The 17500-nt window shown below is 37.5% G+C and overlaps 1 protein-coding gene across 8 annotated transcripts in view; it reads right to left on the reverse strand.

Annotated features, from left to right (window-relative positions):
- ABL2 (ABL proto-oncogene 2, non-receptor tyrosine kinase) overlaps nt 1-17500 on the reverse strand; it is a 69496-nt gene that overhangs the window by 11722 nt on the left and 40274 nt on the right. For 4 of the 8 annotated variants that reach the window (XM_084866973.1, XM_084866969.1, XM_084866974.1 and 1 more), the window contains exons 2-7: nt 15414-15476; nt 14131-14301; nt 9550-9845; nt 4478-4750; nt 2688-2772; nt 735-912 (exon numbers count right to left, since the gene is read on the reverse strand). In XM_084866973.1, coding sequence (XP_084723099.1) covers nt 735-912; nt 2688-2772; nt 4478-4750; nt 9550-9845; nt 14131-14301; nt 15414-15476 — 1066 coding nt within the window. The remainder of the gene's footprint in view (nt 1-734; nt 913-2687; nt 2773-4477; nt 4751-9549; nt 9846-14130; nt 14302-15413; nt 15477-17500) is intronic. The other 4 variants (XM_084866975.1, XM_084866971.1, XM_084866976.1 and 1 more) reach the window with 1 other exon arrangement.

Raw genomic sequence — 17500 nt, forward strand, 5'->3', positions numbered from 1 at the left:
TGTAGAGTACTTATCAAGAGGCAGTTATATAATGCTGGAATAAAGCAGGCTTCAGAAAATGGGTTCCTATTCCTAAGTACAGTTGACACTTAATGCAGGGGTGAGAGGTAACCACCCTACCCCCCCCCCCCCCGCCTCCCCACACACACACATAGCCAAAAATCTATGTATACTTCTGACTCACCAAAAACTTAGCTACTAAAGCAGCTAATTACTGTTAGCTATATATGTATTATAAACTGTATTCTTATAATAAAGAAAGCTAAAAAAAGAAAATCAGAAGGAAAAAAAATACATTTACAGTACTATATGTAGTTATTGAAAAATATCAGTATATAAATGGACCCTCACAGTTCAAACTCATGTGGTTCCAGAGTCAACTGCACATTGGCATAGGTTTTAGAGGTGAGCAACTTTCCTACAAGTGTTGAAGTTCTTTACTAAGACAGAAAGCTATTTTTTAAATAAGCTACCAGATGGAGCAAAAGGCTACTGAATATAGTCCTGGGCAAAATACAGACCCGTTTTGAGAAAAGCAAAGGCCCCTCATTAACATTGTCAGAGCACATAGGTTTATAAGTTGGGAATGACATCATAATGGGCCCTTGAATGGGAAAATCCCTTTCCTCAGCCATTTGGAAATTTCTAGAGAGGTTCTTGCCTTCTTCCCTTTATTTACAGGATAAGTAAAGTAGCTTCATGGTTATCACAGACAACAGTCAGGATTTACACACCTATGGATGAAATTCTTCTTCTCCAAATACTCCATTGCAGAAGAGATCTGCGTGGCCATGTAAAGCAGTACGACTGCAGTCACCTCTTCTCGGTTGCATTCTCGGAGGTAATCCAGGAGGTTCCCATACGGCATGTATTCCGTCACAATGTAAAATGGTGGCTCCAAAGTACACACACCTGAGAATTCGAGAATACAGCTTGTTTTGTTAGTATATACTCAAACATTCCCAACAACTTTGACAAAATTAATCAACAATTTTTAAAAATATTGTTTGGCAGTAATCTTTTTCCTTCTTGCTATCACATTCTCTGATAATAATATAGCCAAGTTAAGAGGATGGTTGATAAGGAAGTTTTTACTTCCATTAAAACTTAGTAATTCTGGAAATTCATATGCACTTGAGTATTTGCTGTGGGCAAAAGCAGAGTTACTTGTACTAATTCCATAAGGGGTCATGAGACCAAAATTTCTAGAGTTCCATATAGGCCCATGATTCCCATTCTCCACTGGGTGCTAATGAAGCTTATCTAAAATAACCACAACTATGCATATGTTGAAGACTGTATGAGCCCAGCCTGTAATAATGCTTTGTTTCCATAGTCAAATACATGGCAGATTCCGTATAAAGAACCAACAAGAAACAATTTCCTCTGGGATAGTTGGGCTCAATTTGAACACCCAAAGAACATGGTCCTGTTTTGAAAAGAAAAGGGGTTCAGTCACAGACTTCTTTGTGACCTGAACAGATGAGAAATAAATCTAACAGAGCATAGATAGCATTTTCAGATCATCAAGGTAAACTGATGAGTGTGACCACAATTTTTAATCTGCTTCTTTTCAATAGTACTTTGTTTAGTGTCCATTTTGTAAAATTATTTTATGATTATTTTTATTTTTGTTAATCCTCACCAAAGGGTATTTTTTTTCCATTGATTTTTAAAGAGAGTGGAATGGAGGGGGGAGAAACAGAGAGAGAAAAACATTGAAGTGAGAGAAACACATCAATTGGTTGCCTCCCACACATGTCCAAAATTGGGGCGGGGATCGAGCCTATAAACCAAGTACATGACCTTGACCGGAATCAAACCCTCAACCGTTCAGTCCGAGGGCCAATGCTCTAACCCAGTAGTTCTCAACCTTTTTAACGCCGTGTCCCTTTAATACAGTTCCTCATGTTGTGGTGACCCCTAACCATAAAATTATTTTCATTGCTATATTTTATGAAATAAAAATTCATAATTGTAACTTTGCTGTTATGAATTGTAATGTAAATATCTGTTTTCTGATGCTCTTAGGCAATCTTGCTAGTGGTTCTCAACCCACAGGTGGGGGTTCACCACAGCATGAGGAACTGTATTAATGGGTTGCAGCATTAGAAAGGTTGAGAACCACTGATCTAACCATTGAGAAAAAAAATGGCCAGAGCTTATGGTAGTTTTTTATTTAAAACAATTTTAAATGTTTCTGGAACTTTGAATCTAGGGCAATCACCACAAAATGGGTAGTTTTACACATTGCAATCAATCCAGGCCACTGTTTCTTAGGCAACTTTTAAACACAGAGCCTGCTGATTAAAATAACAACCATTTATTGGCCGAAACCGGTTTGGCTCAGTGGATAGAGCGTCACCCTGTGGACTGAAAGGTCCCAGGTTCTATTCCGGTCAAGGGCATGTACCTTGGTTGAGGGCACATCCCTGGTGTGAGGCGTGCAAGAGGCAGCTGATCGAGGATTCTCTCTCATCGATGTTTCTAACTCTCTATCCCTTTCCCTTCCTCTCTGTAAAAAATCAATAAAATATATTTTAAAAATAAATAAATAACAACCATTTATTGAAGTAGATTCACACTTGGAGCTTCCACCATGATGATTTAGGGAGGATTTGGAGATAATGGGGTGTTGGGGGACAAGCAGCTTTGAGGAAACCTTTGGTCTAGGCAAGCTTCCTCACCTAATAGCTGTACCAGATTAGGATGCTTGATTTCCTTCATCACTGCAGCTTCTTTCAGGAACTCCTCCACCTCCATGGTATCTTCCTGGAAAAGGGGGAACAATAAAAAGAGGAATGAACCCCCATCTTTTTATAAAAAATGTTTTGTTTTGTTTTTTTTTCATTTCAGAGTGAACTCCCATCTTAACTATTTGAGTCGACTCACAATCCTAAAACTTCAGCTTTTATTTGGGTGTTTTGTTGTTAATCTTTACTGAGGATATTTTTTTCAATTGATTTTTAGATGGTGGAAGGGAGGGAAAAGGAGGGAGGAGTGGGAGAGAGAAACACTGATGTGAGAGAAACACATAAATTAGTTGCCTCCTACATGCACACAACCGGGGCCTCGGATCAAACCCTCAACCCAGGTACATGCCCTTGACTGGGAATCAAACCCATGAGCCTTTAGTGCGCAGACTGATACTCTAACCACTAAGAACTGGCCAAGGTGAAAAACTTCAGCTTTAAAAAATGGCATCTTTTGCCAAAAACCGGTTTGGCTCAGCGGATAGAGTGTCAGCCTGCGGACTGAAAGGTCGATTCCAGTCAAGGGTATGTACCTTGGTTGCGGGCACGTCCCCTGTGTAGGGTGTGAAGGAGGCAGCTGATTGATGATTCTCTCTCATCGATGTTTCTAACTCTTTATCCCTCTCTCTTCCTCTCTATAAAAAAATCAATAAAATATATTTTAAAAAATGGCATCTTTTGAATATTTTAACATATACATAGAGAATCTTATCATAATCTAATATGCTCTACAGCGCCCAGTCACCAGTGACTGATACTGTACTTTCCATCCGAAGACAAAACAGTCTGGGCGCTTAAGGTGTTAAGAAATAAATTAAATTTATCCAATATCTGAAATGAGTAAAAATGAGCAGGATGAGCAAAATTCAGCAATCACATCCTATCACAGCTGAAACACACATGGGAAGCCTGGATAACTCAGTTCTCTGACAGTTTATGTCCCAAGACATCTCAGCTTTGAAACAGGAGACAGAACAGTTAGCTGTTTACATGTTTGTTTTCCTGACAAATTCTTTAAGGAGCAATGCATGCTTGCAAGGCCTTAAATATTCATACTAAAAAAATATGCCTAATAAATGCTTGCTGAAAAGAACTGACTACAACTCATAGCTGAAGAGCAGCCCTTATTACAATGAGTAATTACTTATTACAATGAGTAATTACTCATTACAATGAGTAATGTGGCAGAGCCACTGAGGCACACGGGAGAATCTTCAGAGAACGGGATGAGTGAAAACCCTGCAATCTGATAGGATGTTTAAAAAGGAGAGCAAGAAGTAGGAGTCTATTCTCTTGGGAGAGAGGTGGAGAGAGATTGGGGGGGGGGGGGGGGGGGTAAGGGGGCAGTAAGAACAAGCCAGAAAGAGTACCCATGATCCTCAAACAATGCATGAAGAATTCTGTCCAGCAGGGGTCGTGCTGAGGAAGCAAAACAAGCTCTTTTGCTTTATAACTAGTAATTTGCTTCTAACCTCCCACTAAGATCTCCATCAACAGCCTCCAAAGATAAACATTCCCCACATGTGGGTTTCACTGCACTGCAATGAATAATCTTCCTCTGTACTGTCAGCGAAGGCACTAGGGTTGATCATTACCATTTGCTGATCCGTGTGACACCAGTGGGTGGAAAGCGTTCCAAAGTGAAAGATGGGCATGCTGGTATTTCCAAGTAAGTGAGCACAAAAGAAAAAGATGCCTGAGCACTGTCATTCTCAGCAACCCACCTTCAATGTTTTCACAGCAACCGTCAGGCTGTATTTCTTCCAGACGCCAACGTAAACCTCTCCATACTGACCACCCCCAAGCTTGTGCTTCATGGTAATATCTGTCCGTTCCATTTCCCATTTGTCATGGATGGGGGACACACCGTAAACTGTAGGCTTGTTACACTTGGGTGCGGGGTAGTGCAATGTGGTCACCAGCCCATCAGCCACTGTGGAGTGATGGTGGACAAGCTCTGCCAAGGTGCTGAAGCGGCTCTCGGCGGTCACGTATACCTGGTGAGAAAGGCAGGAGAAAAGCTAAGCCAACTTGAAGAGAGATCAGAAAAAAAAAATTTTTAATCCTCACCCAAGGAAATGTTTATTCACTTTTTTTTTAGAGGTGAAGGGAGAGGGAGAGAGAAACATCAATTAGTTGCCTCCTGCATGCACCCAACCAGGGACCGAAACTGCAACCTAGGTATGTGCCCTGACCAGGAATTGGACCCACAACCTTTGGTGTACAGGACAATGCTCCAATTAACTGAGCCATGCAGCCAGGGCTAGAAAATTTTTTTAAAAGCCCATTTTTTTCATTGATCTGAAGGCATAGAGCCAGGAGGTTATCTTAATTATCAAAGAATTAAATGATGATGGTAAGGGATAACACAGAATTTCAATTTTATCCTACTTTTAACCCACTCTTCCTATGCTTACTAAATTAGCTCTAGTCTTGGGGAAAAAACTTCAAAGATATCTTTCTAGATCATCAAGATCATTGGATCTCAAATACTTTTTAAGCATGAAATTCAACTACAGTATATAAATATAAAGGAAGAGATTCTCTGATTAAAGTAGGCAAGAGGGAACTCGACCTCCTGTGAGTTTATCAAATACTCCCTCAGAATCTTTCACAGAACATAACTTGAAAACCACCGTTTTGATTTTTCTGGTAGAGCAAGGATATTAAATATGTCATAATTTTTATTTAACTAGGATGTGCTTTTGAGTGTCTAAACTAGGGGTGTCGAACTCAATCAGAGAAGGGGCCAAAATCTAAAATCCAGCCTAAATCGCGGGCCGAATGGTTTACTGAAGTCATAAACTGACAATGTCATAAACTGACAGCAAAGTGCAGTGATGACAGCACGGTACGGGCCACATTGCAAGGCCTGGCGGGCTGGATTTGGCCCGCGGGCCTTGTGTTTGACACATGTGGTCTAAACCATTTACTAAAAAAGAGTCACAATTTAATTTTAGATGGTCTATTAACAGTAATTAATCTGTGATAGGCAGTAAGTGTAAAGTAAAATAGCAGTCTTTGGGCCGTATTGTAAACAAAAAAATGTACAACAAATGGAGAATTACTGATTTTTATAAAATGAACTCACATTTGCCACACCAAGCATTACAGCATCACCAGCACCCCAGCACCTTCTCCTGTGCCCTCCCATCTATATACCTCTGGAAAGGTGACCACTTTGCTGACTTCTAGCACCTTAGATTACCTGTTTTCTTTCACTCAATTTTTTTTCAAGTTTAATTTTTAATTTATTAGAACCCACTAAGTGATGATTTTAAAAGAACTTTTCATCAAATTAATACTTAATTCAGGCAAAATACATTTAAGAAACTTAAATCTTAAGGCAGAAGTAAAACATTGTAAGACTAGGATGTCTAATACTGACTACGAAATGGCAGAATTTTAAGAGATTTACATAGTATTTTATGGCATTAAAATGTTAATATAGAAAAAAATATTGTCTATTTATCCAAGATTCTGTTTATAAAATGTCTAGATTGTTTTTATTGTGATGAAATTCACATACCATAAAATTCACCATTTTCAAGTGTACAATTCAGTGGTTTTAGTATATTCAACAAGGCTGTCCAACCATCACCACTATTTAATTCTAGAATGTTTTCATCACCCCACACAAAGAAACCCACACCCTTTGCAGTCATTCCCACTGCCCCATCCCTTCCCCAGGCAACCACTGATGCCTTTCGCTCCATTTTATATGTGTGAGGTTCCGCTATGGCAGGGATCAGCAAACTTTTCTGTGAAGGGCCAGACAAAAAATATTTTAGGCTTGTGGCCATAGCACCTCTGTTGAAACTACTCAAATTTGCTGTAATAATGAAAAAGCAGCCATGGACAATACATAAAAAAAATGGGTGTGGCTATATTCCAATAAAATTTTATTTACAAAAGCAGGCAGCTGGCAGGCCATAGTTTTCCTGAAGTGTGTATATCAGTACTATGTTCATTTTTGTTGTTATATGAGACTGCAATTTACAATTTATTAGTTTATTCTACTATTGTTAGGAGAGTCTAGTTTAGAGTTATTACAACTGACACTACTATGAACATTCTTGTGCATGCCTTCTGTACACATATGCACTCACTTCTGTTGAGCTGTCTCTTGTATATTATTACTTATCTGACTATATTTGGTTTCATCAAGAGACAATATGAGATAGTGTGCAAGAGAAAGAAAATTCATAATTATCTTATTTTCTCCTTTATACCAGCCATTATGCTTTATGAAAATTATTTCATTTAATCCTCACAAGAATGCAATAAAGTGAAATGGGAAACTGAGGCTTATGTCAGATCACAAAGTTATAAATAAACGGTGGAATTATACAACAAACCAGGTTCTTCTTGCTCTAAAGCCTGTGCTTTTCCCCTGTATGCATATCCCCGAGAGAAAAAGAATGGAAGAAATGATTCAATTTACATTTACTGTTCAATAGAGGAACTAACATAAGCCTATGCTTTACAATTTATAAAGTGAGAAATCGTTCCAATCTAACACAACCATTCTAAACTGGTTGGTCTTTCCAACATGTAAACTGCTAAGTGATTCATCTACTTACATTATCACTAGTGGCCCGGTGCAGATACGTGCACATTGAAAGGAAATTAATTAGAAGAAGGATTCATGCGGTAATTACGTTACTGCAAAAATTATAAGTCAAAATAGTATATATAATATAGTATTATAAAATTAAAACACACATGCAATTAGCACCAGCGAGAGCTTTATATGCACCGCACATGTGCGAGTCAACATTTATTTTTAAATTGCCAATGCACGACATACGTAACAGCCATCAGTCAGTCAGTCGGTCAGTCAGATGGAAAGTTGGTCACTTAGCCATATATATATATATATATATATATATATATATATATATATATATATGATTAACACCAGTCTTAGAAGCCTAAATTCTTCCTCTGTTAACTTCCTTGTAGAGTTTATTATAATTTTCAGATATAAGATTTAACTTGTAAAATACTATACAGCCCTCGACTGTTTGGATCAGTGGATAGAGCTTCGGCCTGCAGACCAAAGGTTCCCAGGTTCGAATCCAGTCAAGGGCACATGCCTGGGTTGCAGGCTCCATCCAACATGCAGGAGGCAGCCAATTAATGATTCCTTCTCATCACTAATGTTTCTATCTCTCCCTTCCTCTCTGAAATCAACAAAAATGTATTTAAAAAGTAAATCAATTCTATACAATGCATTAGGTGTACTAGGTGTACCAGTTACTAATAGCGGATTTTGTAATCAAAGAAAACACAATAATATCAAGAGAAACATCACAAGTGCTTTATTCAAAGTAATGTCCATCACTAGCCACACATTTCCCCATCTTTCAGGTAATTTGTGGATACCTTCCCAATAGAACTTTTCTTGTTTTGGAGCAAACCATTCAGAGACCCAATTTTCCACTTCTTCGTACATTTTGAAGTGCTGCTCAGAAAGTGCGTGTGCCATTGATTGGAACAAGTGGTAATCTGAAGGAGCAAGGTCTGGTGAAAATGGCGGGTGGGTTACTACTTCCCAGGCAAGGTCTTTTAACGTGTCTTTAACTGGATTTGAAGTGTGTGATGGTGCGTCATCATGAAGCAAAATTACTTTGCCGTGACTTCTTGAACATTCTGGTTGTTTCACGATCAAAGCATGGTTTAAAGTGATTATTTGTTGTCTGTAGCAGATCAGTATGAACGTTTTCACCTGGTTTTAGAAGCTCATAATACACCACACCTTCCTGATCCCACCAAACACAGAGCATTGTCTTCTTTCTGAAGCGATTTGGCCTTGCAGTTGATGTTGATGGTTGACCTGGATCAACCCATGATTGTGTGCATTTGGATTCTCAAAATAAATCCACTTTTTATTGCCAGTCACAATTCCATGCAAAAAAGACTTTCCTTTGTGCTGCTGAAGCAACATTTTACTGATAACTTTTCAGTTTTCCATTTTTCTTTTGTTCAGTTGATGTGGCACCCATTTTCCTTCCTTTAAAATATTTCCTGTTGCTTGTAAACAATTGAAAATTGTTTGCTGAGCAACATTTAATTTTTCTGCAAGTTGTTTTTAAGTTTGACATGCATCTTCATCCAATAATGCTTGTAATTGTTGGTCTTCCAACTTTTTTGGTTTACCTGGATGTTGTCTTTCACATCAAAATCATCACCTTTAAAGCGTTTAATTCAGCATTCTCAAGTATCCTGAGATGGAGCATGTTCCCCATAAGCTTCCCGAAGTATTCAGCAGCACTTTTCTTCAAAATAATGTAATGAATTATAACTTTCCACAATGCTCTTTTTTGGCCCCGAAATTTGACATTTTTAAGTGTAAAAATATCTATGATGTTAACACTTTCAGCAAATTTGACATATGAAGCTTTGAAGCTTTTTGTCAATACAACAAAATAGCATACATATCAAATCACATATATATCAACATATGTGTAACTTCATCTATTGAAAAAAATCCACATTATTAACCGATACACTTAGTATGTCTATTTACATATTAACAATGATTAGAACAGCTAATTTATCCAGCAATTTCCTTCATTCTTCTTTGCATTTAGTTCATTAAACTTCTATTATAATACTGTTTTAAATTTCCGTTATCATATTCTTTTGAAAGAAGTAAGCTCTCTTTAACATGCCAGACTAACATCAGTGACTATTTTCTTTCATCAGACATAAAAACTATATTCTTCAGTCATTCTGAATATAATTTCTAAGGAGCAGACCATCCACACCTAAAGGTGGTCGCCAGTCTTACCTTGCCATCTGTGGTGGTATTGATCCTGTAGTGATACACACGCCCCTCGTACCTGAGCGAAATGGACAGCTGCCCGGGGCTGCTCTCACTTTCTCGCACCAGGAAACTGCCATTGATTAAACTGCTGAGCAGATACTCAGCTGCACTGCGTGACACAGGTCCATGGTACCAGGAATGTTTTTCCAGACTGTTTACTGGGGTGATGTAGTTGCTTGGCACCCAACCTTGGCCATTCTTAGAGCGAACTTCACTCCACTCACCATTCTGATTGTAACCAAGGACTCGTAGCTTTTCACCTAGTCATAAGGTTAACACAGAATGAAAGAGATGTTAACACTCTGTCTCAAAAGCAATCTATTATCAAACTTTAAATTCATAAATAGGAACTTTTATGCAACAAATGCTTTTTTTAATTAATGGAAACAGCCCTAGCTAGTTTGGCTCCGTGGATAGAGCGCCAGCCTGCAGACTTCAAGGTCCCAGGTTCGAGTCCAGTAAAAAAAGGGCACATGCCCGGGAGGCAGCCAATCACTGATTCTGTCTCATCACTGATGTTTCTATCTCTCTCTTCCTTCCTCTCTCTGAAATCAATGAAAATATTTTTAAAATAATAAAAACAAACTTGGCTGTTCATCATATCCTCTACTGATCTCTTTAGCTTGTAGCTTCAACAAAAGAAGCATAGTTAAAAGTGGCATTTTGGCATTTACTACAGGTTTTCAAAGGTTTTTATACCAACTAAAAATGTCTTTAGAAAACTCCATGTATACATGTATACAAAGTAAAAAGATTACTCAAATAGCTGAAAAATGACATAGTCTCACCCTTCAAAAACATTTCTTTGTTCATTTTTTTCTCCCCGAAACAGTTAGTCAAGGAATGTATCTTATATATGGTTCAATGTTAACAAGCACTCCAGGATTAAGGATAAGCTATGGGTAACACAACATCACTTCTAAATTTCACATGGCACCAAGGCAACAAAACCATCAATGTAAAAAACAAAAGCACTGGCCACAGAGCTTTCAGCAATGTTTTCAGGAAGAAAATTGTTTGGAGAAGGGAGGTGAGTAGTGAGGACTCTCAAAGCACAATCTTTTCCAGGACTCAAGTTTTAAATAGATATAGTTTCCCAGTTTCCCCACGAAGAATGAGTCACTCCTATCCATTCCTCTAAATTTAGTGTGTGGGAAAGGAAGCTGAGTCTGGTGCGGGAACCCAAAACTCAAGTTACTCAAAGTATCTTTGCTAATGACTTCTGTGTACTTGATTGCTCCATTAAAGTTGTGAACATCAACTTCAGACTCCAGCAACATATACCTTGCCCCTACACTTGCAGCATGGACAAGATGGGGAAAGCAAAAGATATAGCATTAGTAATAACTGACCACCTAAATAAACCTTCCAATTTAGGCCCCTAAATCTGAGAGATGCAAGCCTTTCTATGGAGTTCACACCCACTTCTCACTATCAGAAAGCAGGAAAAAGCCCAATCAATCAAGAGCATATATGATCCAGATATCAGGCAAAGGCTATTAGAGGAAAAACTCAGAATCAGTATTATGATAGTTATCTAACTTTTTTCAGTGATTTATAGAAATGTCTACCACAGGATAACTTTCTATTGACTCTTACTATCTCACCCAACATACCTGGATATGAAACATTCAGCGAGAAAAAAATACAGGAGTATGGACTGATTTGCATTTTATACATATAAAATATACAAATGTATAAATAGGAGTGTGGTGGTGGAAATGCACAGGGGGAAAAAATCTTAGTACTGCTAGAAAAACAAAATAAAACTTGCTAGGGTAGCTTTTCTCTTTTACTTTTACTCCATAAGAACTGGAAAAAGTAAAACATTAAGTATTTTACTAAGCATATTATTATTGCTTCCTTATAAAGAACTGTTAATGACAGGTAATCAAATTAGGATACAGTGAAACACCCTAGGTTTTTGTCTGATTTCCCCTCTTTTTGGCAGTTGGGAGAAGAATTTTCTATTCTGGAAGGAAACTGACAGGGGTATGAGCTATGGGAAAAGTATTACTCTATTGACAGAGGAATCCTGGTAGAATTTTGTTTCTTACTTCAAGCAAATTATTATCTTCAAAAAAAAAAAAAAAGAAAGTAAAATAATTATTTTATTTTTTAAATATATTTTCTTATATTTAAAATAATTAAAAAGATTTAGCATAACATTATTTTATAATAAGGACCTAATATAAAAATCTGGCATTTCATAGGTTTTATGAAAAATCCCTGCTGGCCATAAGGTAAAGGGAATCCTATTCCTTGAGCTGTACACTAGTGGTTGCCACAACTGGTAACTGAAGACTCAATAAACTTTATCAATGTTTCCTCAGTGACTGAGCTATCTTGGAAAATAACTGACATGCACATTATATCTAGGAAAGAATGTTCTGAGTCACAGCTTCACAAACTTCTCCACTGAAGTATCAGTAAAGGTATAATAAGGGTCTATTGTAGCTCAAAAAGACAACCACAAGAATAAAATTTATATGAAGTCCTTTGTTTTATCCTAAAACTTTCTTCCCAATGCATACACACCCATCTCTCATACATCCATCCCCAAAACTACCCAAAATCTCTAAGTAAATTGGCACGAGGAGATAATGCACTTTACTTTTCCTGTGCCTTTAGAACCTCCTGGCTCATGTACACATGCCATCACATTCACATTGGGACATATTTATATCCCAGTTGAGAAACTCAGTTGTTTTTTGTGTGTGTTTTTTAAAAATATTTTTATTTATTTCAGAGAGGAAGGGAGAAGGGGGAAAGAGATACTAACATCAATGATGAGAGAGAATCATTGATCGGCTGCCTTGTACATGCACCCTATTGGGGATTGAGCCCGCAATTCGGGCATGTGCCCTTAGCCCAAATCAAACCTGGGCCCTTCAGTCTGTAGACTAATGCTCTATCCACTGACCCAAACCACCCAAGGTGAGAAACTCAGTTTTTAGCATTTCTGCGTTTGATGAATCTGGTCAAATTTCAAAAACTGATGTAAAAATTTTATTTAAAGGTAACATTCCTTGAATGGAGGCTTATGTTCTTAATTTGGTATGTCCACTCCCAATTAATACCTACCCCATTCTGAAGCTTACAAATAAAAAGAATATGTTTGGCCCAGATGGCATGACTCAGTGGTTGAGAGTCAACCTATGAACCAGGAGGTCACAGTTCAATTCCTGGTCAGGGCACACACCTGGGTTGCAGGCTCGACCCCCATTAGGATACCCAAGAGGCAGCCAATCAATGATTCTATCTCATCATTGATGTTTCTACTCTCTCCCCCTCTCCCTTCCTCTCTAAAATCAACAAATGCATATATATTTTAAAAGGCATGTTTGACAAATAATTACTTAATGTGACAGTTTTGTGGAGTGAAAAATTATCCTGAAATGTATTTTCTCCCAGTAGGTTCAAAAGAGAAGAACAAATTTACGCAAATTAGCAATCCAATCATATACACAATGACAATCTCCCATACTTATATTTCTTTCTCATAAAAGTTTCATATTTCCTATCCTGTTCAAAAAAACCAATAATGGATGATTTTATTTGGTCATGTTCTTAGTGTTCCCTTTTATAAGCATTTACTACTGAAATAAACTAATCTGAGAATATTACTACAATAGAAACCCTTGGTACTGTTCTTTTCACTGATCCATATAAACAAAAATGAGAGATAAAATGCCTAGGCCAGTGCTGCTCAGAGCAAGTCCACAATAATTTAAGAGGCTTATGCCAAACTGTGAATCTCTAGACTACTTTCTTCATGCCCAAACTCTTGCTCGAGAAAAAAAAAAAAAAAAAAAAAAGAAATGTCAGTTGAACTAAATAATAGTGTACTTGGTAATGTATTGTAGTTGGTTTGCACTTTGGGTACAAGTTTTTAATCTCATTGCTAACTGATAACAAACAGTTCTCAGACAGGCAGCCAGTCAAGGACAACATGATTCAATCAACGAGAAGAGATATACAGTGAACCCTCTGAGGCAGACAAATGCTGCCATATTACATATAATACAAATTCTGAGAATGAGGAAAGTTTATGTGTATACTGTGTGGTGTTTTTTCTAAAAGACAATCTCATTTTATCCTTAATAAGCCTATAAAGTAGACAACGTGGCATTTCTTCATACACAGGTTCAAAAAAACAATTACACCCCGGCCGGTGTCTAAGCGGTTAGAGCTACACCCTATGCACTGAAGAGTCTGGGGTTCAATTCCCAGTCAGGTTACATACCCAGGTTTCAGGTTCAATCCCCGGTCCGGGCACATGCATAAGGCAACTGACTGATGTTTCTTTCTCTCTCTCTTTTTTTTTCTTCTCTCTCTCTCCCTCTACCTCTCCCTCTTCCTCTCTCTCCTCTCTAAAATCAATGAAAAACATATTCTCACTTTTAAAAAACAGACAATTATGAACCAAAAGTATCTGGGCCCAGATCACCTAGCTAATTTTAAAGGCAGAATCTAGAACAGACCCTTTTATTTCCTATCCACTAATGAAAACCGAAGAGTAAGGGATATTACTCAGAAGCTTACCTTTAGTGATGCTCAGTGTGTTATCACCACTTGCTACAAAATCATAAAGTGCAACGAAGAGATTAGGATCACTCTCAGTGGCTCCCAGCAAGTTCTCCTTGGAGCTCCACCTGATGGCCTCGTTCAGTGCTTGGGGTTCAACCTCACAGCCATAGGGGCGGTGCAAGGCTTCTGAAAGACATAAGAAGAAAAAGAGATTCACAGTAAGTTCACTTGAATTTCACAGCTGGAAATCCATTTGAATTCAGTAAGTAGGCGGTATTTTAGCTGCTGGCACAGATGGACGGCTCCAGGGAGGGACATAACGATATAGTTTTAGAATAATGAAGAATGAACAAATGTCTCCTAAACACAAGAGAAGTCTACTTGTTGAAGATGTAACAAGATAGAGAAAACACAAAATGAAAAGAACACAGTTAACCGTGCTTTATATGCAGTCACCAACATTAGAAATTAACAGGAAAAGCACTTTTCTCAAAATGGAAAGAAGAAATCTCAAAAAGAACTGGCAATTTGTTTTATAAAAATACAGGATATTTTGTTATGGTGGAGTGGTAGTTTTAAGAAAGAATAGTTATGTTTTATAAGTGCTCCCAAACTCCCCTCCTTCCCTTACTCTGTCCATATAAAACAAACTGTGAAAAAGATAACAGATTTTTTAAAATATGCACATATTGTATAAATCCAGATCCTCCATGTATAAATCCAGACCCTCCACTTATGTCTAAAAATAGTACTTCTAGAAAAAAAAAAATATCCTAAAATTACCTGTTAAACAATAGAAAAATGTTTTGGTTTCATACAATATTCTCGCCTCTCTAAAATAACTTTGTGTTACCAGGCAACACTGTCCATAATAGCTTACAATTGTTTTAATGAAAAAATTCTATCCTGTTTTCTATTTCTTGGTGATACATTTTTGTAAAATAGGCACTTAAATGAATGCTCTAGAAAATATCACCAACAATGTACATTTACTGAGTTTCTGTCATGTGTAATGGTTCCTAAGTTTAGTCATACTACACAAACCATGTTTTTACAGTCCAGGTCAATTATACAAAAAAATACTCTTTTCTTCTAATAGCAATTTTCTTAATAACTAGAATTATTTTTAGCAGCTATATGCCACTAACTTTTCTCCAATCATTTTTAATTTAAAATTGGTTTTATCATATTTACAGGAGAATAAGCCTTTAATCAGTGGTTTTATTTCTTTTCAAATCCATTTCCTCCTCTCCATCTCTACAGCCAATGCCTTAGTTCAAATCCCCATCATCTCTCACCTGGGCTACTGCCTCCAGTCTTGTCTCCCTCAAATCCATCCTCCACACAGTTGGCAAAGTGATCTATTCAAAACAAAAATTTGACCATGTCACTCTTTTAAGATTAGCCCTCAATAGTTTATCATCAAGCTAAAATCTCTTTACTATCGCCTTCAAGGGCTTTAAGACCAGGTCTCCTATTTCTCTAGCTTTACCTCCACCCACTCTATATCTCAAATTTTAAATCTTAACATACACTGTGATGCTTGCTACCTTTCTGCCTTTGCTCACACTGTCCTGTCTATTTGGAATGTGGTTTCATTCTACCCTTTTCTTGACTGGCTGACTCAGACTCATTTCATAACACTCAGCTCCAATACCTCCCCAAGGAAGCCTCATAGATTCCTCCTCCTGGTGCTCTTAAAAAAAGCATGCATTTGCTGCATTAATACCCTCTATCTTTAACTTTATTATATCCTCAATTCATGTTTGTCTCCCAAACTTCACAATGTGCTCTTTGGCTAAGAATCTTCTCTTTCTAGCAAGGAGTTATGTAATACTAGAGGCCTGGTGCACGAAATTCGTGCACAGGGGTGTTTGTCCCTCAGCCCAGCCTGCACCCTCTCCAATCTGGGACCCCTTGAGGGATGTCTGCCTGCCCATTTAGGTCCAATCCTACCAGACATCCCTCTCACAATCCAGGATTGCTGGCTCCCAACTGCTTGCTTGCCTGCCTGCCTTCCTGATTGCCCCTAACCATTTATGCCGGCAGCCATTTTTGTTGGGATTTATTTATCTTCTATGATTGAAACTTTGTAGCCTTGAGTGGAGGCCTGGGCCCACCAGGATGTGTGGAAAGCTTGGCTTCCTCCGTTGCCAGGAAACCCAAGCCTCTTGCTCTCTCTGGCCACAGCCATCTTGGTTGAGTTAATTTGCATACTTGCTCCTGATTGGTTGGTAGGCATGGCTTGTGGGTATAGTGGAGGTATGGTCAATTTGCATATTACTCTTTTATTAGATAGTATGTATTCAGTAACTGTTGATTGAATGAATGATCAAATTACACAAAAATGTAAGCGACAGAAAACAACGGCACGTATTTTAATATTAAAAAGCATTAATCAAGGTTTTAAAAATGGTTTCATCACTGTCTATACATAAAATAGACAAATTCCTGTTGTAGGTTTATCTGTAATTCTAACAGTTTTAGAGTTTATTTCACTTCATCACATTCCTTCTCCTCTTAAAAGGAATGTATATTTAAAATTCCACAGCTAATTAAATTCTGTTTTACCTTTAGAATAACTATGACAAATGTAAAGATATGTCCAGATGTCCTGACAGTTAATTTGAAGCAAATGTGTAGCTCTTTGTTTAAAGGCAGAGTTACAGTGAATTAGAATTAAAAAACAAACAAAACACTATGTTATATGAAACATCCTTTAAACTGGCTACATGTTCTATGTTATTATTTATTCTAATGAAAAATTAACTACTTTAGCAGAATTTCCATTGGGTTATGAAATGCCAACCAAAACCTTGAAAGCTTGAGTACAAACTTCTAGCTATGAGTAAGTTCTGGGGGTCTAATGTACAGCAAGCATAGTGATTATAAATAATACTGTACTATATACTTGAAAGTTACTAAGAGAATAGACCTTAAATGTTTTCACCACAAAAAAAGAAATGGTAATGATGTGATTTAATGTGTGTATTACCTAAGGCTATGGTGGTAATCATTTTGCAATACACAAGTGTATCAAATCAACACATCATAAACCTTAAACTTACATATTCTTGTATGTCAATATATCAATAAAGCTGGGTGATGGGACGGGAATGACAAAAAAACCTTGGAATCATTCATGATTCCTTTTTTGTTCTCACATATCACAACTAAACCATCAGGAAATTCTACTGGCACTAATTTCAATATTGAGAATCTATTTATTTCTCACCCCCTCCACTACTATACTGTGTCACAACCATTATCCCTTACCTAGATTATTTCACTATCCTAACTAATCTCCATGCTTCTATCCTTGTTCTCTATTAGTTCTCTATTATCTAGTCTCAACACACCAGCCAGATTTTTTTGTTGTTAGAAT

Source organism: Pipistrellus hanaki (genome assembly GCF_964339955.1).
Source record: "Pipistrellus hanaki genome assembly, chromosome: 18".
NCBI lineage: Eukaryota > Metazoa > Chordata > Mammalia > Chiroptera > Vespertilionidae > Pipistrellus > Pipistrellus hanaki.